At 41.1% G+C, this 24,289-nt stretch overlaps 1 protein-coding gene across 5 annotated transcripts in view; it reads left to right on the top strand.

The window, feature by feature from the left end:
- The first annotated feature begins 5,158 nt into the window (after window positions 1-5,158).
- syne1a (spectrin repeat containing, nuclear envelope 1a) overlaps window positions 5,159-24,289 on the top strand; it is a 123,410-nt gene continuing 104,279 nt past the window's right edge. For 4 of the 5 annotated variants that reach the window (XM_040017773.1, XM_040017772.1, XM_040017771.1 and 1 more), the window contains exons 1-10: window positions 5,159-6,920; window positions 9,078-9,139; window positions 14,919-15,014; window positions 15,594-15,677; window positions 18,128-18,148; window positions 19,477-19,569; window positions 20,638-20,819; window positions 20,917-21,113; window positions 23,275-23,387; window positions 23,794-23,832. In XM_040017773.1, the coding sequence (XP_039873707.1) occupies window positions 6,836-6,920; window positions 9,078-9,139; window positions 14,919-15,014; window positions 15,594-15,677; window positions 18,128-18,148; window positions 19,477-19,569; window positions 20,638-20,819; window positions 20,917-21,113; window positions 23,275-23,387; window positions 23,794-23,832 (972 nt within the window). In that variant the 5' untranslated portion in view covers window positions 5,159-6,835. The remainder of the gene's footprint in view (window positions 6,921-9,077; window positions 9,140-14,918; window positions 15,015-15,593; window positions 15,678-18,127; window positions 18,149-19,476; window positions 19,570-20,637; window positions 20,820-20,916; window positions 21,114-23,274; window positions 23,388-23,793; window positions 23,833-24,289) is intronic. The other variant, XM_040017770.1, reaches the window with a different exon arrangement.

Here is a 24,289-nt window from a genome sequence, read left to right as displayed (position 1 = left end):
ACACCGTGGCTTCACACACACACACACACGTGTCCACATTTACATAGACACCGAAATAATCGCTGTGTTAAAAATAGCTCTAGTGCAACGTTTTATTTTTGTAATTTTTTAATAAGATTGGGTGTCAGCAGTTTAACTGAGCGGTTAAACAGACCCAGAGGAAGTCTTCAAGGCCACCAGAGCAGAACTGTGGCAGAGCGTCTGCTCGGGAACAACGCTGTAGCGTGAGTTGTTGTTTGTTCTGCTGCTTCTTCTTCTCCTTGTACTTCCAGATTGTGTTTGTGGTTCGTTGCCATAAACGGCAGTTGCATGACAGCCAGCACAGGGCTTTTTTTTTCTCTTTTTCACCCTGTGGGCTTATGGGGCATGTCTGGTTCAGGCTCTGCTTCTGTAACAGCACGTTATGCTTGATAAAAGGGTGTGTGTGTATGTTTGTCCCTGCACTAATGGGTATCTGTGTTCAGACCATGCAAGCTTCCCAGTGGCAGCTTCTATTGCAGATCAGATCATAATCTCTTTTAACCTGACAGTCAGTGAGGTTTTGAGTGACGTATCACAAGATTAGGTCACTGAGGGTCCCTCCTGTACAATATGTACGGTGGGTCACACTCATCCACTCTAGACGCTCTTTTAAATGTCACTCTTTCACGAAGGTCAGAGTGTATTCCTGCGTTATTTAAGTGAAGAAGAAGAATTACAATATCAAATCTTTCTCTAACTCTAACATTTTATGCAACACAGGCAGCATTAAGTGACTCTAAAGATATAATGAAAGGAGTATTTATGTTATCTCAAACTATTAGGTGCTGTAGCATGGGGCAAAATCACAGCTTTAGGCCACACCGATTCCACGATACAGTATCTTCTCTGATGCTGTCTGTCAGATTGAAGCTTCAGATAGTTTTGATGGACGTGCCAAACAATGTCTTAACAGATAAAATCCTGACACCTGAGCTTTTGACCCCGAGACACATTCAGCCTCTTTCTGTAATACTCTGAGTCTCATGCAGGCTCTTATCTCTCACCGACAGACACCTCTGTCCCCCTTTTCCTTCCATCTCATTGTGATTGGATAGTAGAAACTTTTGCCTCTGGCGGTAAATTTAGTGCTTTTAAATAGAGGTCAGATTGTGAATCCTTGACCTAGTAAAGGTCAGTCAGGCAGATAATGTGGTAATAAGTAAGTAATTTCCAAGTTTTCCTGTTTTCTGTGTCGCTCACAGAAAATAATGAAAATAAAAACACCTCATTTTGTTTTTAAGAAACAGACGCAAATCTGCCATCTGACACAACAAGCCCTTTTTGCCTGTTGCAAGAATGCATAATAAGGAAAAAAAACAACAAAATTCAGGTGAAAGTAGAAGGAAATTAAATGTAATACCTTTACAGATATGCACTGTGAATGGGACAGATGGTTTTAGTGAAGTAAAAGGTGCTCGGACATCTGCCGGATGCAAAAAAGAATTGGTTTAGATTCACTTTTAATAACATAGAAAATTTGCCCAGCTGGATGGGCATAAATGCGCTCAAGTGGATATGTGCAACAGGATTTTGCAGATGATTCTGGCTCTGTGCCAGGCAGCATTTTTATTTCACAGCAAAGACGAGCATTATAACTGAATTTACTGCTCTGGCCACAGTGATTTATTTAGTGTGCTGACGCTAGTCCTTTCACTTTACTCGTCCCTGTAATGTGCGGCGAGCCACTGAACCTGGATAAAGAGCTTAGACTGTCTGACCCACTCCCGCACTCTCCCACACACACACACACACACACACACACACACACACACACACACACACACACACACACACACACACACACACACACACACACATCACACACACACACAATCATCACACACATTCATGGAGAGCAGCAGAGAAACATCAAGCAGAAAATATTTTTTCAAAGCCAAATTGAGTCTTTCTAATGCTCTTAGTGCCGCTGAATGGTGTTTTGATACGACCCCCTGTGCCTCCAGTGGAATAGATGCTTTGTATTAGCCGCTTGTTTAGTCTGATTGTGTGTGTGATGTTAAAATTTTGTTGTGTTCACCTAAATGTATTTCGCTGTGATAAAGAAGGCCTTGATAAAACAAGACAGAAGGCTGTAGCTCACGGACTAACACTGATTCGCTGCAGGATGTGTCTGATATTTTGCAGCTCCTCTGTCAGAAATGCATCAAATTAATATCTGAAACAAATATACTGTCTACGCTAAGAGAGATGACCTGTTTAGACTTTTTTGTCTCATTTGATTTTTACATATTTCTTTTTTAAATTCCTTTGGTTTGTTTTGCTGTAGTGCATTTGCATTCTGATCTGCCTTCATTGCTGTTGTGTGTGTGTGTGTGTGTGTGTATGTGTGTGCGTCAGTACCGCAGGTGCTAAAATTGCTGAAATTACTGTATCAGTGGCCTGGCTTTAATGAACACTGTGATATTTGGACATTTTTGTCAAACGACAAAGTGCCTTCTCTGCACATCTGCTACTGAAAAGGGAGTGATGGTGCTTGAAAGAGGCAAGGGGTTGTTTTGATAATCACTTTGACTTGTTCCCCCCTTCTTAGTCCTTTTAATGTGGTATCATTATTACTGAAATGTAATTAGGTATGCTAATTGGCTGACATTTGGACTTCCGTCTCAGCACTTACGTCGGGTCTGGTAAAAATGTGTTGTAAATGAAGTGGGATGGCGAATGGAGAGGCTGAATGGACGTGAGGGTTGAGTGGAGGTGCTGAGAGCGTGATAGATGGTGTTATTGAGTGCTCGGGCTGAAGTACTCCAGCGGAAGTGCAGAGAAGGGTTTTTTTTTTTTTATAAATTAGGAATTGTTGGGGTAAAAGAGAAGAGCTGGAGTCAGGAAGTGGATAAATAAGCTGTTGGAAGAAGCAGGGGTAGAAAAGCCTCTAAACCCTGTGAAATCAGTGCAGTGGGATGGGTGTGCATGCAAGTGTTGCAAAATAGGTTGTGTGTGTGTGAGAAAGAGTGTGTGAAGCAATTATAGGGTACCTCTGCGGCGTACAACAAAGCCATCCATTTAGTGCACGATGGTGTTCACAGGCACGATCCATTAATGTTGTGCTGCAAGACGCACTATTTTCAGAAATCTAAAAAAGCCTCATCATATACACACACATTCATAGTGACTGTCGTTTAAGCAATTAATCCAGGTTGGTATGCAGCTGTTAGATGAATTTAAATGTCCACCAGCTTGAATAATATGAAGATAATATGATTAAATCAATGTATTACTACATTAATACTTGACATCAGAGTGTGTGACCTTGTACAGTAAGTATGTGGAGTGCCCGTCCATATGTGACCGGCCATAATCATGGCTGGTGAGTTGTGGAGTCATTAATAGTTTAAAAGAGATCAGAAATGCTTTGAGTGCAGAGCGGGGTCATCTGAGAGGCTGAGGTTTAAAGCTGAGCTTGTTCTTTCTGTCCTCTTCTCTTGCTTTCTTTTGTCTGTACGTTGCTTCTTGGGTAATATGCATTCATAAGAAAAAAAAAAACCCCATCAACTTCAAATACTTAAAGCTTTACTTATCCACAAGGTGGCGCTGTGTCTCTGTACAGTCATGAAGGGCTAAATAAGAAGTCTTGTTTGCTCAGAGAGAAAACCCAAATATCCTTAGGGTGAATGCATTATATGATGAGCAGACACTGCGTTATTCCACCTTCCAGGGGGGCGTTTGTTTTTCCTTTAATGGCTGAAAAGAGACGGTTCCTCCTCTCCTCAGGAAGCATCGCACCCCGCAGGCATACCTGTGTGAGCGCTGGGCGCTGACCCACGTCCAACCTCCACAACCTCAGTGAAGGATCTGGTATTTTCTGGGGCTGCCAGGGGCTCCAACAGGGATCCAGACCAGCTGAGGTTCAGGCTGTTTCAACCCCCCACTATCATCTTTTTTTTTTTCCTCTTGGAAAGACTGAAACACTCCTGAGATCTGCAGCCTAAAGGAGTCTGTTGGTTTATTCTTGTACATACAGTATATGTGAAAGTGATTGTCTCCATTCAGCTTATTCTGTTCAACATGTGTGTGTGAGCCTGTGTGCACCTGCTCACCCTGTGGTTCTCTCAGCTCCCGTGGTGAAGTCTAATAAGTCCCATGAATCCTCACCATGTTGTTTTGGTTTTTGCCCTGGGGTTGTTTTTCTTAACAGTTTAGTTCACCAGAGAAGTTCTGCTTCCACATTTTTCACTGTTAAAAAGGAAGAATTATCTAAAAAAAAAAAAAAAAACCAAAACCAAAAAACTAGAAATACTGAGCTCAAAAGACTTGGACTTTCAGCGTGGCTATAGCTGGTCATTATTTAGTGCTGGCTCTTTGTAAATTTACTGCTTTAAAGTGGATTAAAAATTGCATTAATTCTCGTTGATTGATTCTTTTTGGCGGGTTCAGCACCTCGGATAGTTCCCTCACACTTCTGAGTTCGGGTGTAGCTGTTTAGCAGCACCTTGAACTTGGCATAGAGGCTGGAGTAAATGGAAACACACTGTGCATCGGTCAATATATTCTGTTTTATTATTTACATCATTGATAATGCGTGGGCTCTCTAGAACAATAGATCTTTGCCTGGTTGCAGCGCAGCATGGGCCAAAGGATTTTCTTGCAGTAATGTTATTGAATTGGGATTGCGAGTTTGTGCAGAGTGAAACCCCCAATGGATTTTGCTTTCCACTGGCATAAATCATGTTTTCATAGTTTAGAGAAAGCTGGTAAAGGCAATGCAAATGTAAATATGAAAAAAAAAAAACAGGACTGCATGAATATTTCTTTGAACTGTCGTTTGAGCTAAAATGCCTGCACAGTCCGTCACACATACACAGCTCTCCAACTGTATGTTCAGAAATGTAAAGCGCTGCTTGACAGACACTCGTTTCAAAGAGTCATCCAGAGGGATAGGCTCACGTTATGACGGCCAGTTCCAGGGCTGTTAGAGGGAGGAGTGTCAGCGGTGTGATTATCAGCAGACAGATAGCGGATGACAGCTGCCATCGGTTATTGATGACTTTTTTAATTAAAATCCCTTATGGGGGGAACCCAAAGAACAAAAAGGGAAAATCATACAAATGATGAATGGTCCTTTCATCTTTAAGGCTGATATAAGATGCACCGGGCTCTTCAGCATGAATATTGCTTTCCAGGAAACTCTCTGAATATGGTTTCAAAAGGAGCTCTGCAATTTTAATTTTGCCAGAGCTCACACTGGCTGTATGTTTTTGTGTCTGTGTGTGCGCGTGTATGCCTGTGGTTGTTGGAGGAGATGGGGAACAAACAGAAAAGGATGAATGCAGGAGAGCAGAGGTCAGGCAGAAACTGAGATAGGAATCAGAGTGTGAAAGAAGAAGGGGTCAACATACACTGGGGACATGCACACCCAGCTTTATGCAACATCATGAGAAGATGTTAAACCATAGGGAATGGCACAAGTTAGCTTTTTGTTTAATTCCCAGTATCGTCTTGGGATTTCTCGCGCTCAGGGAACATGCCTTTGTAAAATGAACTCTCAGTAGTTGGACAAACAGTGCACCCATTGTCTAATGTTTTCTTGTTGCCTTGTTTAGCAGTAAAAGTTTTACCAGCAGCAGCAGCAGTGCAGTTTCCACAGCATGACTGAATCAGAATGAAAGTGGTGGTCTTCTTTGTTCTGGACTTCCCTATATTGTTCTTGTCCGAGACGCTTTGTGGACTGTGTACATTTCATGCTGTATGACAATCCAAACCTCGTCCCAGATATTACATCCTCCTGTATTGTTTTCCACTCCTGTTCGGTAGTCGCTTACCCAGAGAGAAAACAAACAGACTGTTTGTGACTGTGGTTGAGATGAAAGTGGCTCTTTTCTTTTTTTCTTTTTTTGAAGGGAGTACAGTAGGAGATCAGACAGGATGACTGTCAGTGATAGTCTGCTCCCCTGAAGGCTCTATGGAGTAAAGAAGCAGCGTGCCTCAGAGCACCGCATGGTATCTGTATGGATGACAGAGGGAGAGCGAGGAGGGGAATTAAGAGTGCCAGCAGCACATAGGGAATTCCTGCACGTCTGTCCCCGCGTTGCTTTAGTGTTTGTGTGTTTGTGTGTGTGGTGCTGTCACAGAAGAGCTCCCGCTTTTCCCCTGCTAACCTGCTAAATGGTCTCCTTTAACCCACCCACCACCGCTAAGTCCTCCCTTTCCACATGCGGATGGGGCTACTGTGACATCACTCATTCCCACGCACTCTGATTGGCTAGCCATTGGAGGGAAGTAATTTTTTTTCCTGCAGCCTATAGCGAAAAATTGAGAGAGAGAGAGAGAGAGAGAAAGAGAGAGAGAAAACGTGGGAGGGAAGGACACAGGTAGAGAGGATATGAGAGGGTAAGAGAGAGAGGGAGACTAAGCAAAAAAAGATTGATGCTGAGGCAAGCCGGCACTGCGCAGCACTCTCTCACACACATACACACACAAACAGTCATTGCATCACGCGTACTCTCGCATCACACTCCCAAGCTGCTTAACAGGCAGGAAAACCACTGAGTCTGACTGAGTCTGCAGCCCGCTACTGCAGGACAGGACAGAGGACGGCAGAACGTAAAGGGCGACAGGCGAAACAAGAGGGTGGTTCTTTCCTCCCTGTTTTACCTCAGCGCAACAGTTCCACTGCTGTCATCCCAGGAGGTCCGGTGCTTCAGGGAGCTCTTTAAAGACACCTCCCCCCCCAAAAAAGGGGGGTGGGCAACAAGGGCAGGAGCAAGGGCAAGTGTTACCTTTCCCAGAGGTGGTCGTTGATGTCCTCTCAGTGCCCCCATGAAACAAGCACAAATTGAGGCATAATCCGGGTTACAAGATGGCACGGCAAGTAGGGGGCGAAGCCTCCCCGAAAAAGAACACATCCCTCAACCTGGTGGCGGGCTTCTACCAATACCTCCGGGGTAAGTGGGGCAGTTTGTGTGCGCGACTGTGTGCATGTGTGTGTCCTGCTGAGACAGATAGAGACTCCAAAAAGAAAGCAAGTGCACAAAATGTGTATTTTTGCATGTGTGTAGGGTGTGTGATTTAGAACGGCACTGCAGCATGGACCGTACGTGCCTGCTGGACATATGTGTATGTGTGTGTGCATAACTATGAATGATTGTGTGCATTTTGCAGTGCAGTTTTCTTCCAAAGAGTTCCCTGAAGGATGCTTTTGTTTTTTTGTCGAAGCTGTGAGTGTGTGAATAAAGTGAAATGGGTAGACGTCTGAAGGGGGCGTTTCCACACTGGCGGAGTCAGCGAGTGAGTGTGTATCTGCCTGTGTGTGTGTGTGTGTGTGTGTGTGTGTTGTGTGTGTGTGTGGAGGTCTACAGCTGGTGAAACAAGCATACCCAGCAGACAAGTAACAACTCACTGCAGGTGTCACAGCACAGAGGGCTGACTGTCAAAATGCTTGATTCCTTATCTCTCTGTCTGACCCTGTGGCTATCTGCCTCTCTGCTCATTTGGATATCACATATTCAGCATTCTGTCTGCCAGCTTGTCTCTGGATAAATCACATTATCAGTCTATACTGTTGAGAAGAAAGGAAATACTCTGAGATGTCTGACAACTGGTCTCTTTGTTTGCACCAAGTTTGCATTCTTTTCCTTGACTATATCAATGATAATTTGTTAAGGTGATCTTCGCTGTGGGAAATCAGGGACTGTGTATGAGACAAGTGATACAGAAGGTAATCAAGTGTGTTAAAATGCTGCTGCAAAGGATGGCTGTTTCCCATTGTTATATTGAAAGAAGATGAGCGTGTGTGCTTAAGAGTGACTGGGTTTGTGCGGCAGGTTCAAAGTCACCTCGTCCCTGAGACTGAGAGGCTGGCACCACGCACATGCAGGCCTGTTCTCCGTCACGCATGTTCCTGCTCAAGAATGTGGAGGGAGGGAACATCTTTCCCCATTCTCATCCAATATTACCGCCCATCAATATTTGATTACTCTTGGACCCAATCAAAAGATTAATTTGTAGAGCGGGAAGCTGCTCAGTGGCACGTATGACTATGTGCGAGTGTATATGCATTATGTATGAAAGGTACCTTCCCTCTGACACAGACACACCTCTTCCCGTTAGCGTCTGTCCACAGCACCCAGTGACACACTAACCAACTTGAGTGCAATCAAGGCGTCAGCATATTTCATTAAGGTAGAGGAAGGCACTGTGTCAGACGTCCTTTCTCGCTGATAACGTGCTTATCTCAAGGATATTGCTCTGCAGCAAAGACGGGACACACAAAAACATCAGTTGCATGCGCGTGATGGGATGCTTTGAATCCCAGGTAGATTGTGTGGTTTTGTACACTCTAATGGTATAAGTGTAGCAGCTGCACATTAATTTCTCTGAGATAACCTCATTCATGTTCAATTTTTTTAATACATGGGTTGCACATAACATTGAATTTTGCTGACACAAGATATCACGAAGAATAAACTATACATTAGTTGGTAAAAAACCAGCAGAACACACACACTTTCATACTATAAATGCACAGAAAATTGTATATATGCTTGATTTATTAGGTTTTCTCATTCAGGTTAAGTGCCTTTTTAGGGGACATTGTCAGCAGACATGTATACTATTGATTGGGTCTTTCCAAAAGGGCCTTCATTACGTTAGCTGCCATAAACAAGACCAATGCATTTGGGGTAATGTCGCGTTTGTGTATTTTGATCACAGCCCTGAACAGAGCACCAGATTTCATGTTTAAACTGTACTCAGAAATGACTAGAACATGGCAGATAAGAGGGAGAACCACCGGCCTCCTATCATTTAAAGGGCATTTTCGAGAGCACAATTTTCTGTCCTCAGCAAGAGGAGTTCAGATAATGAAAATGCCATCTGTAAATGTCAAATGCCTTCTCTTTGTACATTAGTGTAAGGTATGATTTAGTGTGACTGACACATTAGAGAGACGGGAAGATTATCAGAGATAACAAGAGGCAGCCATCCAGCATCAGAAACCCAAGCGACTCTCACAATAAACAATGAGAAGATTGTGTTTTTAATCCTTTCTTTGTTTATTATTGCGCATGACTAATAGTGATGCTCTGGGCTCTGATTTACAGATGAGCAGGAAGCAGTGCAGAAAAGGACATTCACAAAATGGATCAACTCCCACTTGGCAAAGGTAAGAAAGTCTGGTTGTGTTTCCCTGCTAGTGCCAGCATTGTGTTATCCATTTACACAAAAGCTGGTGCTGGTGTTTGTTTTAAAACTCCCCGATCTCCATGTTTTTCCCACTGTGAGTGACTTTACTACATCCTGTGTGCATGCGCTGACATTTTCCAAGAGCTGGTCATGGGACTGCTTGTTCCAGCTCAGACCACACACGGTCCTTCATTCTTGCATGATTTTTTTGCTCCTTGTTATTCTGTCAGTTTCATATGGCTACTAGCAAGGATTTACTCTCACTCTAATTATCTATTTCATATTACAGCATTTAATACACTGTATGTCTTTTTCCCCTGCAAGCTAGAGTCATTAATTTACATCTTAGTAATCTCGCTATCTCAATATGGGCCAATTTAGATTGTTTAGGATAAGAGTTTTTCATTAAAGCATGCTCTTCATTTGTCCACTCAGTGGACAATATGTCTGTGCCTTATAGTAAACAAACACATTTGATGCTACTGCATGCTGAGGGGCCTGTAATTATTGCATTATACTACGTTAGGCTCATCAGTTTCGCTCATTAATGCTTAAATGGTATGTCAGGAATGGGCAGACAAGGCAAATATGGCACAGTGCAACACAATTAAGTGTTACTCCAATCAGTGACGCTCCTCTCAAGGTTCCCTATTTGATTACGACAGCTGTGGAGTTCTTGAACTGCAGTGACGTGGAGCTGAAAATTCATTTGAAGAGCACTCAGAAGGGAATAAACCGTGACGTAATATTAAATAAGCACGTCTCAGGACTGTGCCAGCAGAAAATTACACACACACAGCCCAATATTTAAATGCTGTGAATTTTTTATAAGATTCAAGGTATAACCACATACTTTATTTATCAAGCCTGCAGTTGACCAGAGCTGCAGTCCCTTTGTTATTTCATTGTGATTGAACATTTTGGAGAGGCATTCCCACGAAGCTTTGAGGGGTAGTTCAACATTTTTTTGGTCAGATTAGTAAATTGAGAAAATGAACACATTTGCATTATAAATATGTAGATGAGTAGATCCAGTAGCTTATCTTCTTTTTTGGCTTCTCCTTTTATGGATCACCACAGATCATCTATCCTTTTTATCCTTTTCTGCCACACCAACCCTCTGCATGTCCTCCTTTACTATATCCATGAACTTTCTCTGAGGTTCCTCTTTTCCTCTTCTCTGCCAGCTCCATTCTCAGCATCCTTTGCTCAATATATCCACTATCCCTCCTCTTCAGACAGTAAAAAAAGTCCAGATATGTATCGATTCAGGGATGTGAAGCCTAGGAGACAGTGCCAAAGCAGCCAGTGTCTTAATTTTAATACATTTACAAACACAGTTAAACCAGGTGGTTTCTAAAATAAATAAATAAGTGGACGTAAAAAAAAAAAAACCTTAGCTGTCTAAAGCTGACCATTTTTAACACAGGATTCCAGGGAGACTGACCTCTTTTTGCAGTTTCAAGTGGCCATTCACAGGGCTGTAATTTTTGACACTTCAGCAATGGGCTCATTTTTCATCCCCGAGGTTGTTGCTTTGTCCTACTTCTATATTTACTCTAAGAGCCAAAGATTGGCATTTATTTCCTCACATAGCTTTCAGCAAGAAGGCCGGATGTCTAACTAATCTTTTAACCTAAAGTGGAAAAAGATCATTTTTGCTATATCAACACTCATGCACTAAAAACTCAATGAACTGATCCAACAAAGATCCCGGAGACTTCATTAAAATTCCATTTAAATTTGCCTTAATTAATGGATTCGGGTAATTAATAGATTAGTCATACCATCACACTTCCACTGGAAGAGAAAACCATATTTGTTCCTCATGCTTTTCCCTCTGCCGACTTGATCAAATTACGTATCTGATGTCCTCCTCGCTCATCACGAAGCTGCTTACACTTCCACCTGATGCCTGACGTTACCATAGTGATACTGATTGGCCTATATTTGTCTTAAAAATGTCTTGGCTGTCATAGCGGCTTGGTGAATTTTCAAAGAGCGTTGTGATGAGCAGGGGGTAAAGGTTCACCAACTTAAAGGTGGTGCAAAAAATAAAGAGAGCCATTTCTGGAAGTCATCATTCTGCAGACTAGTAGAGATTATGTGGTATCATATGGACTCACTATCACAAGAATAGCTAATCATACGCAAAAAGTAGTGTGAAAGTGAGACAGGAGGATAGAAGACAGAGAAGCTTTAACAGTTGGTTTAGCTTTGCTCTCACAGGGATAAATCCTGCCCTTGGCTATGCAGATGATTAGGCCACTCCAGTTATCACAGGTCTTTAATTCACCGCCTAAAGGTATGTGATTAATCGTTAGGTGAGTTGAGCCATAGCATGAGGGCTTCCTTTTGCTATCACCGCCCTCCCCCTCACTTTACTACTCCACAGGTATAACAAAAGAAGTCTTACGGGCTCCGACAAAGACTTTCTATGAGAGGGGATGTATTGGAGCTGGTAATTTATACAGAAGATGAATGACTCTCATTAGTTCACCAGATTAACTCGCCAAAGATATGAACTATAAGAGAGCTGCAAGGTAGTATTTTTCCAGGGGGTGCATTTCATTTAGATAAAGGTTGATGTCGTTTAGACCCACACAGCAGTCACACTCAACTTGCAAAATTGCTCTCCTCACAGTGTATTTTATGTTGCACCCGGTAGTGGAGTGACACATGTGGAGGGGTTTCAGTCAGCGGACCCCAAATTTCCACTCTGACAAATCCTTTCTGAGAAGGTTAAAGCTTAATTACAGAGTGGCCAGTGTGAACTGCGGAGGTCTCGCCGTCTTTCAGGCGTTTTCCCGGGAAAACAGCTTTAGTTCAGCCATCAGTGAAGCAAGTGTTCTTTGAGATTAAAGAAGGAAGAGAAATGAAGCTCCCAGCTCCTCTCTTGGTGTTTACTCTCGGGTTAGAGCGAGGGGAGAGGGTGATACATCCCGTGCACATGAAGTTCAGAGACAGCAAATCATGGCATGTGGCATGTGCCTCAGCTAACTAAGCTGCTGTTATGTTTTTTAAAGTATTAAAAATTTCAATCAGCTAACTCTGCTTGTGGTGTCCTTTTAAATTGTTAAGTTGTGTTTATTTATTTATTTTTTAACGGCAGTGTTGCTTTCTTTCATTTCATTTCATTTCATTTCATTTCATACTTGTGTTTAGGAGTCATACAAGCTTGTTTTACATTGTGGACCACATACAACCCATTTTGATTTTAAGTGGGTCAGACAGGTAAACAAAACAAAACAATTTGTATCAGTGTAAAGATGTTTAACTACACATTTAATCCCTGAGATGTCTCAATATAAAAAAGTGTTATTTCACTGTTATTAAAAAGTGTTATTTCAACAGTATCTCTGTTTTTCTTCATGATAAAGAAAATTGTTGTATTAAATGCAGGAAACGTGCCAGCATGACTCTTTGGGCTTAAACTCTAAGAAGTAAATATGTAAAATTACAGAAAAATTCTGGTAACTTATTGCCTAAATTGCCCTGTAATTATAAAGTGAATCGTTTTTATTATTTATTTTTCCGTTAACACATTAAAAAAACTCCAGGCATTTAAATTAAAAAGAGACATTAATTGTTTGTCTATTACATATTAGTATGAATGGTGAAGGATGAGGTCTTTATCAGCTCGACATGTTGTAAATTCATGAAAATATATTTAAAAGTCCAAAATGTATGCTAGTCCTTCTTTTTAGTTGTCCCACTTCCTGCTTTATTTTTAGAGCTGTACTTTGCTTAGTTTGTTTCCATCGTCTCGTCTACTGCGATTTAGTACAGCTGTGTCCCCAGCTGTTTCCACTTCCCCGATTGCCTTTCTGTGTGTATACAGACGCTCTCTCTCCTTGTCTTTGATCAGTGTCTGTTCTCCTTGCCCCAGTGTTGGTTCAACCTTTTGTTTCTGTAGTTTATATTTTTTTGATGTTCCCCTTTTTGGATTATTGCAACCAGCCAATAAACAGTTCATTTAAGATTGCTCGGTTTGCCTCCACATTTCTGCATCCTGTAAGACTCCACATGGTCAGCAGCACAGTTGATAATGACAACAAGAAAGGCCCCAGCCAATGTATTTAGACCCACAACCCCGCCGCTGTGAGATGACAGTGCTGACTTTGCACAAGTCCTGCATGATTTTAATTGAAATGTTTCTACATGAGTGATTTTATGTGCCAATAATTCCCTGTCAGAATACCATCATCCTAAAAAGACTTTGCCAGTAGGCTTCAAGTTTTTATTGTCCCTTCAAACTGGATGTATTGCAGCTCAAACTGAAACCTCTAAGTGTTCTCTTTGTTTCTGCCCCCTTCTGTGTCTTTCATGCTGTTGATCTTTTGGGATCCAGTCAAATGTACCAGGGGAATAACAAGAGAGCACAGACAGACGCACATCCTCAAACTCCTCTGCTCACAATCAATTACGACCCAGACGCTCATGTGTAATTAGCTCATTAAGTTCGTGATTTATTTTTTTTACCGCATGTTGCCGAGCAAAGGGAATGAATATTACTTTCTTTTTTTGTAATTAGTCTGAAATTTCCTCATTAGCTTTGGGATTATAATGAACAAATAGGTAAATTTGGCTTCAATTAGCTCATGGTATAATTTATCCCTCTGAATGGGATCTTTTTTAAGTGCTTCTTCTGTCAGGCTATGATACGGGCACAAGTGCTGTCTGAAAACCCTAATATCCAAAGCCATGAAACGACGTTAGAAGAGGAATTAGTGAGAAGCGCTGCTGCGTTTGCTAATTAAATTTGAAAGACGTGAGGTTAGTGTCCTGTCTCTCTCTGCCTCTGTCATGTTTTTCACTGCCACTCCTTCTACTCAATTAAACCCCTCTCTCATTTTCACTTTGTTGGGGTTGTACATATATTTTCACTCTGGCTGCACACACACTCTTGCGCACATCTCTACTTTTTGCCTTCCCTCTCTTCACTCACTCCCTTTGCTGCTAATCTCCCTGTGAATGGTTCGCTCGTCTGAAAGCTCCCCCTCCCCTCTAAAGCTCTCCTCAGCCCCAGCATGTGACTGTGCTTTAAGAGAAATCCTTGATGTGGCGGCGGCGAAAAACTGAGATATGTGGATTTCCTCAAGTCTGGAAGTCTGTGTCAGGTCAGGGAGGAAGTCAATGGGAAGGATACAGTTTGAAATCATCAGCATATTTTAGGATTTGAAGAAGCCGTTCAGAGTCCTCTGAGCCGGCGCTTATGGATGAATCCAGCTGTCAGTAATACACGGCACCACCAAACTCTGTTTGGGCTCCTAGCACAGTTTTTTTTATGAAGATTTCCTTTATCCATGTCCCACAAGTTTAAATGAATGTCTTACAGTTTAATATATGTATTATATTAGGGTTATGTATGCACTATGCAGCTTTGTGGGGGATAATGTGCAGAAAAATACTTCTTACTTCAAAGTTTTCTGTACATTGCTAGACCTATTAGCTCTGTAATCCTGACTCTTTGCATTCCAAGAAAACTGGGAAAGCTTTGTGTGACATGAAACACTTATGTAAACAGTGATTTCCCCCCCCCCTCTTCTTTTTTTTTTTTTTTGCACAAACAGTTACATAAATTCAGTCGCTTGTTTAGAAATATCTTGCCTGGAAAAATTGTGTTATTATAAAGTATGAACCTGCCTTCAGACGAGTGTTTTCAAGTCTTTCTCAATGTTAAAAACCACAATGTTTCTAGTTTAAGCATTGCACTTAAGTTTACTTATTTCATATGATGTGTGTGTTTTCTTCTGTAGCATGTCCCTCCCCTGGTGATGACCGATCTCTTTGAGGACATAAAAGATGGTGTGATGCTGCTGGCCTTGCTGGAAGTCCTTTCAGGACAAAAGCTGGTGAGCCTGTGGGTCATTTCTACATCATGGGATTTGGCTACAAGCTTCAAACACGTCCTCTCCTCTGATCTCTCTGGATTATATTTTCTACTTTCTCACACTGAACCGGCTCAGGCTGATGCAATAAAAGAGAAATACAATAATTTTTGAATGTTTGTTTGTCCAGTGGGCTGCAGACTTAATGCAGTGAATGTGAAATGAGCCAGAATTATATGGAAATGCCTATTGACTGACTTTTATTAGGATGTTTGAATTGAGTAGGAAAGCCCAGATTAACAAGGACAGATCAGAGTTCACAAAGACACACACGGCTTGAGGATTACATTTGACCAATACTGCCTAAGGTCTAATCTGCCTCTGTCCTATTGATCCGTTTGTTTATAGTCTTTGATTGGAATTCTGAGTCTCATTATTTCAAAAACGTTTATGCTATATTTTTTTCATCTATGCTTTATTGTCTGTTTAAACTGTGCTAATTTCTTATACATGTACTGATACATTTTACCCTCCCGTTTTCTTTCCCTCTCAATATCTCTCTTGCTTCCTTTCCATATCCATTGTTCTCCCTTCTCCTTCCAGCCATGTGAACAGGGCAAGAAGCTAAAAAGGATCCACTGGGTCGCCAACATTGGTACAGCTCTTAAATTCCTTGAGGGTAGAAAGGTAAGAGTTCACCGCCTTCTTTTTATGTGTTTTTTTCTCTCTCTTTTTTCTTAACCTTCCTGCTCCTCTCCCTGCTCATCTGGAGCCTTGTGGGCGCAAATATTGAATCTTGACCTCGTGTGACCCGCTTCTCTTTCCTTCTCGCCTCTCATTGTCTTCACATTCCCACATCCTTTGGGTATCCTAAAATTAGTAGATTCTCTCGATTTATATTTCCACAAAGACTTTGTTTGTTAAATGTAATTCTGTCTTAACTACTTCATTACATTTAATTGTTTGGCTCCCTCTAAGAGATGGAGAAGAACGTCTCTCTCACTTCAGCTGATTACCACTACACCTACTGCACTCCATGTTATTAGCACTTAGCAAATTCCTTTTCTCTGCTTCATTGGCAGATTTGCATCAGAAAAAACGTTCAATATGGTTTTGAATGTAATCATCTAAATGCATCAACTGCCCCTCCATGAGATTAGTAAAACGTTCTCAAAGTGTCGCCTGGCTTGTCCTTGGATATACATAAATAAAGCCATGAGTATGAGCTGACGTCTGCGGGGACACTGACTTGTCTTCCTCGAGTGTGACAGGGTTAAAACTGTAAATCCTAAACCAGTAATCTGCTGTCTGGAGATGAGACATCAGTGGGCACTCTGCTGCGTAAATCGGAGAGATGAAAATTAAACGTAAATATGCTCTCTGTGTGTGAAGCTGATGTACACACAGAGCATATTTACATTTTGCTTTAGATTGCCCATGTCTGCTCCGCGATTGTGTCTCGTGTCTGTGTCATAGAAAGTAAGTGTTTGCTGGTGTAATGATGTTTACTGATGTTTGGAAACTGTTGAAACCCTGTGATGTAAAGCCTCCCTTCTGGGAAAGTAGAGAAGCTGTCTAAAATGTAAATGGAAACTGGATGCAAAATCAGACCCCAATCATCGGTGATGATCTTGAACCTATCACGATATTCCCTTCACTTCTTTTAAAACATTGTTCTTGACAGTCAGGGATAAAAAAAATATTTCTAACTGACACAGATTAGGCACTCAGATCATGTGATTAGGGTTAGTTAATAAAGTCTCTGGTTAGGGTTTAGTCATTGAAAGCTGTGGTTATGGTTAGGGAAAACGACTGGGTTGGGTTGTCAGATCCTGAAATTGTTATGTCGGCTGTAACTGTACATAGTACATACCACAGCCTGTAAGAAACTCTGAGATAGTTGCACAAGTCAGTGCATGACTCCCTTAAATTGAATTGTTAGAACGAAGAGTTAGGGTTTGGGGTCATCACTGATGGTGTAGTAAACACCACCATGGTCATTTTCTCATTTTGATTTCGATCCCAGCAACATGTTTCACAAAACCTTGGACTGTGGCAACAAAATGCTCATAGAAATAAGATTCTTAAAAAATGTAGTCATAAATTATTATTTTAATGAGTAATAACTGGATGTAAACGAGTGCCACGGAGAGATTGAGACTTTCTAAAGTAAAGACGGCGAGGAGTAAAAAAACTGAGTGTCAAATATTTAAACAATAAAAAAAGAACTCAAAGTCAAATTATTAAAAAAATGGTTGAATTTGGGTTTCATCATTTAATATGTTGCCTTTGACGTGTTATTAATATAATAAATTTAGATGATTGGTTACCTGTGATGGACAGGTCACCGCTCCAGTGTTTACCCCACCTTGAATGCAAACATCTGGGGTAGGTTCCAGTTTACCTGACCCTGAACTAGATAAGCAACTTAGAAAATGGATGGATAGTTTGTTAGCTTTTTATGCAGCTTCACAACTTTTTAGTTTTGCTATTTAGAGTTTAGTACAATTTATCCAAAGAAACACAACTACTGCTACTGTATATGCTTACTGCTGTCATTTTATACTGGTGTGTTTTCAGTGTGGTCACGCTATACCTCTGTTAACCACTCCAGCCTTGCATTACTGTTTTGATTTGCCAGGATAACCTGCTGTGTTTTTTAATATAACACCATGTATTGCATATGTTCTTATCAGTCACTATCCCAGGGTTCCCCACGTTGCCCTCGTCTGCCCCCAATCTCGTTTTTCATGCTTGTTCACATGTGTGGAGTGGCAGGTATTACCATTAGATGACCTGTTGTGCTGCGGCGCCTCAGTAATACAACCCTCTATGTGATAATATACAATACTTCATCATATCACAAGATACAGCCTCCTCTCTCTCTCGTTTCTTGCTCCACTCGGCCCCTTTCTCCCTTTCTCTGTGTCCATCTCTGCTGGATATAATCCCTGTTGCCTGTGTAGTAGTGATAGATCTCTCCTCTCAGCCAACCACTCAAGTTATCTCACCTCAGAGATGCTACAGTATCTGCCTTTTCACAGTCAATCAGGCGTTTGCTTTCAATCATCTCCAGTACTTATGAATTATCTTTCTCCCCCTCCTCCTCTTCCTGTTCCTCCTCCATCTGCCTCCAGTCTGCGTACAGAGGATCTCCGGTCAGTATTCATAACATTGCTCCACTTTTTTCTTTGTGATGTTGATAAATTGTGTCAGAAACATCTGCATGCAGGAGTTCTGATGATTACATGTGATTTCTCTTAAAGATGCACTGAAATTAGCTTGAACTTGTGGCTGTTTTGTTCTCAATCTGAATGTTAAGTTCACCTGCTTTAATGTGTGTAACGTTAGTATTTGTGCAGCTTTTTATCTTTTACATCACTCTATTGAAAAAGAGATTCTCAGTCTCAGTAGGACTTGAACATACTGCCTGGCCAAAAAGTCACGTGCTCTTTTATTTCATTTGACTTAATTGCTGTGGTATGGTTTAGATAATCTTATGAATGTCCTAATATTTATTTTTGTCCATAAATGCATTATGTTTGTGACCACCATCTTGTATTGATGTTAGAAGAGTCTGATCAGTTCTCCAGCACATCCCAAAGATTCTCAATGGGGTTAAGGTTTAAAGTCTGTGGTGATCAACCCATGTGTGAAAATGATGGTTCACGCTCCCTGGACAACTCTTTCACACTGGTGCCCTCTTTGAATCCTGCCATTTTGATTTTTTTTTTAAAATTGATGAAAAAAATCTGGTCATTAAGTAGATTCTGCTGACCCCATGTATTTTTTGGCCACATAACATTCCTGAACCAGACCAACTAAAGCAACCCCAAATCATAATACTTTTTCCATTGTTCCAGAGTTCAACCCGTTTGCTCCCAACTAAACTAAATCTACTGATAAGTGGTTTTCTTTACCCTACACAGTTGTTTAGTCCTAATCCCATCAGTTTCCTTCACATTGTGTATAAGGAAAATCTTCTACTTTCACTAGTAGACTTATTTATTCATTATATTTGATTTCACCAAATATTTAACTGATCTCTGACCACAAACAAGATTTTTTCCAGCTACATAATTTCTTTCTTGAGGATGAATGTTTAAGTCATGAGATAGGATATCGTTGTTTATGAAACAAGAAGCTACTCGTAGCATCAGTTACACCCGAGCAATTGGACAGCAGAGAAAGAATGTAATTGTACAGAGAAATGCTTTTTCTTGGTATACATGACAATAAACGCTTTGAATCTTCTTAAATCCTATGGATGGCGCTTACTTTTCGGTTAGTTGAATCCAGAGGTTGAGCTTTTTTTTTTCTCTTTTTTTTTGGCTGGGCAGTGTTTTTACATTACACTCTTTATTGTTAACTTTCTGAATAAAATTAGCTTATTGGGGTAATAGTAAAAAATTATAGATTAGTCTGCGATCTGGAAATATCTAGACCTTCTAATAGTGTAGTTTAATGCTGCTGCGTTTGGACACAGATCAAGTTGGTGAACATCAACTCAACAGACATCGTGGATGGACGGCCATCTATTGTCCTGGGGTTGGTGTGGACCATCATTCTCTATTTCCAGGTAAGTTTTTGCAGCATTAGTGCGATTAGATCATCAGATTCAATGCACATAATTCAGCGTTATTTTTTGTAAAGCAGTGAGAAAAAAAACATGATGTGAATATTACTACTTGCTCACCACAAGAACCTTAACCTGACAGCTAACATGCCTGAGAATATCCAGTTTGCAGAGAGAGCAGATGTGTATTTTTCTAGTTATATATATATATATATATATAAATGAGCAATTTAAGCTTAAGGGACATAAAAAATAAGTTGATCTTTAAAAGTACCTACACTCAAAATAAACAGTATCTCCCTCAGGTAATTCAGACATGCAGAGAATAAATCAGAACTTAATACTCCACTCTGGTAGCAGCATCAGTACACATAAATGCCTGCTACTCCATCAGACATAAGGATATTCAATAAAGGAAATGTAGTGCACTAGTAAATGTACACTTTCACTTACTGACATATTGATTTGTTTTATTTATGGATTTTCTGAGTCTGCTGACTTTAGGGAACAGAAACTGTGGCTCATCTGCAGGCCTGATAGGATATTATCAGACTGAGCTCCCAATATAATAATTTACATGCTTGCTTAAATATGTCCGTTGACTCTATTCGTACAGATTCACAATTTTTGCTTTGTTCAATAAATAAAGTATGATATAATGATACCACAGATAAAAAATAATATTTAAGTAAAATGCGGCTGATGTATACAAGGATTAAAGCCACAGCTAATTTGCAGACATGATTCCTGATAAGGTTGTTAGGAAAAGATTCTCACTCACAAGATCTAATAATTAAGCAAACAACTTGGAGAGTGAGAATTAGGACCCAAGATGAAGGCACTGGCTGAGATGTGAGTGAGCTTTATTGAAGGCGAGTGACATACAAACAAAAGGCAGGGATGGTATGACCAAATCTAGCACACCTAAACTGGGAAAAACTAAGAACCAAAGTAACAAACCTGAAGGAGCCGGAGAGCAGAGCAACACAGGGCATGATAAACAGGGAGAAACGCAGTTGAATCACTAACTGTGGCTAAGCCTGACTTTAGTTGGTATTCTGTTGCTTCCAGATTGAGGAGTTAACCAGTAGCCTACCAGCACTCCATACCGTGTCCAGCAGCACCTCCTCACTGGACAGCTCCACCAGCAGCACTGAGATCACCAGCCCACCCGTCAAAAAGAAGACCCTTCCTCCTCTGCAGGGTGGAGCCAGGAAGGCATTACTGAGATGGGTCCAGCAGACAGCCACCAAGTATGAAGTCTGATTTGATGGTCAAGTGTTGCTGCAGGTTGTAGGTTATGTTTTGTTTTTTCTCTGCTGTGACCTTGTAATTTTCTGTCCTTTCTAGAAGTCTGGGCCTTGAGGTGAGGGACTTTGGCCCCAGCTGGCGTACTGGTTTAGCATTCTTCGCGGTTATCAATGCTCTCCGGCCTAATCTTGTCGACATGGAGCGAGTATGGGGAAGGCCCAATCGGGAAAATCTTCATGAAGCCTTCTTGTTGGCCGAGACTGAGCTAGGGATTCCACAGCTTCTTGAGCCAGAGGGTAAATAACATTTCCAGTAGCATTTCGGAGTGACTCTGTCATTAAGTTTATCAAAAGCAAACTTGAGCCTGACCAGCAACAAACCTACAAGTAGGCATAAAATTACTATGTATTTTATTTCTTTTTATTGTCTTAACAGGGCTCTAGACTAACTTTTTGCCATGGTTGCACTGGTGCGCCTACATTTTTTTCTTAGGCACACCAGTGCAAAAGTTAGGCACACCCAAATTTTTCAACCGCATCACTTAACACCGCAGTTTCACATGTGCACTTTTTTTGGGGGGGGATTGCTGTCCATACAGACAATATTGATTTGTAAATGATTAACTAATAATCTTGTGCTTGTGCTTAAAGTGCTTTGGCACTCTTTGGCAATATTGTAGACAATGTTAAACTTAATCATCACATCGGCCTCCTCTGACGACCTGTTTGCTGCTGCCTGCCGCTGAAAGGCAATGGGTAGAGGGGACACTTGGGCAGTGCATTTATCACGATTTGAGATGGAAAACTGTTCTTGAAGTACACAGAGAGAGAGAGAGCTGTGCATGAAGTGTGATTTTTTTTATCGTGGTAGAGCAAAAAATAGCAAAAGTAAGAGAGAATTCATGACGATGTTTATCAAATGTGAAGCGTAGTTTGTTGATTCTTTTGCTGCTGGTTCAGTGAATTTTGGTTGGAGAGAGGCCGCTCAGAATCTAGCGCAGAAAAGACGTAAACACAGCGCAGACCCGACACATCAGAATCAGTGAGCTGTCGGCTTTCAGCCCCGATGCCGTGTGGAGTCCGTTAACCTGCTCTCATTTGCTGTTTGGTGGTTGTTGAAATAGTTTTGTGAGCTTTAACCTAAGAAAATTACCTGGAAAAAGACATTTATATTTAAAAGTCAATTCAGGATTTAATGAATCGATATCGCTTTATTCAAGCTACTCACCTCTCTCTATCCACCTGCCCTGCACTTTCAAACATACACACGGACTACATGAATATCTGGACCACGATCAATCAGAGAGGTCCCGCCCCTGACTATCTTTGATTGGTTTAGACCACGATAGGGGCATAATGTGTGTCTGCTGTTGACCACACGGAGACGTTCGGAGTTGCGGAGTATTTATTTATTTTTTTGTTACTCAAACAGTTGGTCGCACCGGTGCAACCTAATATTTTTTTTAGTCGCACCATTGAAAAATTTGGTCGCACTCTAGAGCCCTGCTTAAAAATAATATTTTATGTCGCTGACTGGATTCTCTCTGCTACAAAATACAGATTAATGCAGTAAAGAGGCAGATAGGCAGTCCACTGAAGCCATGGTGCATTAAACACCTACATATACCAAACACATCCTAAGCTGAAAAATGTCTTGTTTCTTCCTCTAACATGCTTCTTGCTCTGCTGCGTGGTGTTTCAATGTCACCACCACCCTGGCTTTCACCAGTACAAGGGGATGTTTACTCATTAAACCCAAATTTCTGTTACGATTTGCAGGAGAAGGACCCAAAAGTAGTCCTCCCCAAATGTCTAAAATATAAAACATATTCCTAAAAAGCTTCTTGAAAACAGACAGGGGGAACAGAAGGACAGGTAAACAAATGTTATGACAAAGACTAAGAAACCATACAGGACTATTTATACGCATGAAGGTAATCAAGGAGAGTAGAAACAGAAGGATACCAAAATACAGCTCAGTTAAATCAAGATGACGAGATAACAAGGAGGAAGTTAAACTAGACACAAGACTGAGGAGACAGTTGCCTACCATGGGGCATGAATACTGTTGGAAATGTTTGCAAGGCAAGTTTTAGAGAATAGAAATACTGTACAATACTGGGTCAGTCCTTGCATCAGATGTGCATCTCACTTTCACTGCCAGACACCATCTGCTCCCCTTCATGCCTGCCCTTCAAAATGTACTCCAGCAAATCAAGCTTGACATCAGCATAATTAAGGTGCATTAGGCCATGAGATCCAGCATGGCGGAACCCCCAAACAAAACTTGGACACTGATCTGAAATGGTGAAAATTGATTTTATTTGAGATGCCCGCTTGTCTCCTTCAGTCAAGCTGATTCTTATCAGCGGCTGATATTTTTCTCTATGAGAAAACTTGAAGAATTTACAGCCAGCTTATTTGACTTCTGATTTTATTTATTTGGTTCCCGTCTCAGATGTCGACGTAGAAAAGCCAGATGAGAAATCTGTCATGACATATGTAGCCCAATTCCTGAAGCATCTTCCAGAACGAAAGCAGAGCGGCTCCGAGGGACAGCTACAAGTAGAGGTAACCGGCTGTCTCGGTCTCGATAGCCTGTCATTGTGATCATCTTCTCTCTTTCTGCATAGTGAATGTTTGTCTTTTGTATATGTATTTGTATGTTTGTATGTGTGTTATTTATAATCATTTTGAGCTATCAAAGTGCAATGTTCAAGGTTCAGGGGGAAAATAAAAATCTGCTTGTCTAATTTTATATTTAATTGATTCAGAATTTAGTTAAAATCTCTCATTTAATGACTTGAAGCTATCTAGTTTTTAAAGTAGGTTGAAACGAGCTGCTGCAGTGTCTTGTCTGTTCTGTGTTTCGTTTTTGTACATCTTTCTCTCTTTGTGTTGCTCTTTGTCTTCTTCTCTGGTGCGTTTGTATGGTGACTGCTTTCCTGTGGTTGTTGTGCTGGACTCTGTTCTGCAGCATGATCTTGCACCTCGGGATATAGAGGAAATGTTGGAGGTAGGTTATTTAGCCACTTCGGTTCCCAGGGGAGAGTTTTCAATAATTTCCTCCAACGCAATGCAATTACCACCCATGATCATTCATGGTTTCCATATAAATTTGATTAAAGCATATTTTTCTGCCTCCTCTATTGGATTGCTGTATCAGTCCCTACTGTACTTTGTAAGAATGGGATTAAACACTGATTTTTCATGTCAAAATAAAGCCTGTATCCTAATATTGGCTCTTTATCTAACCTGATGTGATATTCGGGCCGCGGGGTTTCTAAGCCATGATAACGGAAGGAAGTCCAATATAATAAGATGTGATATTACCATTTATGAATGCTACCACTGAGCGCTTTGGCTCTCGGTCCCATTAGCATGACAATGAAGGCCTCTGGCATCGGCAGTGTGCACTGATACAGCATATTTGATGGAAAGCTTGTGAATAGAGGTTGGCCTTTTTTATTGTT

Source organism: Simochromis diagramma, unplaced genomic scaffold, assembly GCF_900408965.1.
Source record: "Simochromis diagramma unplaced genomic scaffold, fSimDia1.1 OVJJ01000802.1, whole genome shotgun sequence".
Taxonomy (NCBI): Eukaryota; Metazoa; Chordata; class Actinopteri; order Cichliformes; family Cichlidae; genus Simochromis; species Simochromis diagramma.
Note: the sequence above shows the minus strand (reverse complement) of the source record. Positions and strands in the feature narration are given on the sequence as shown.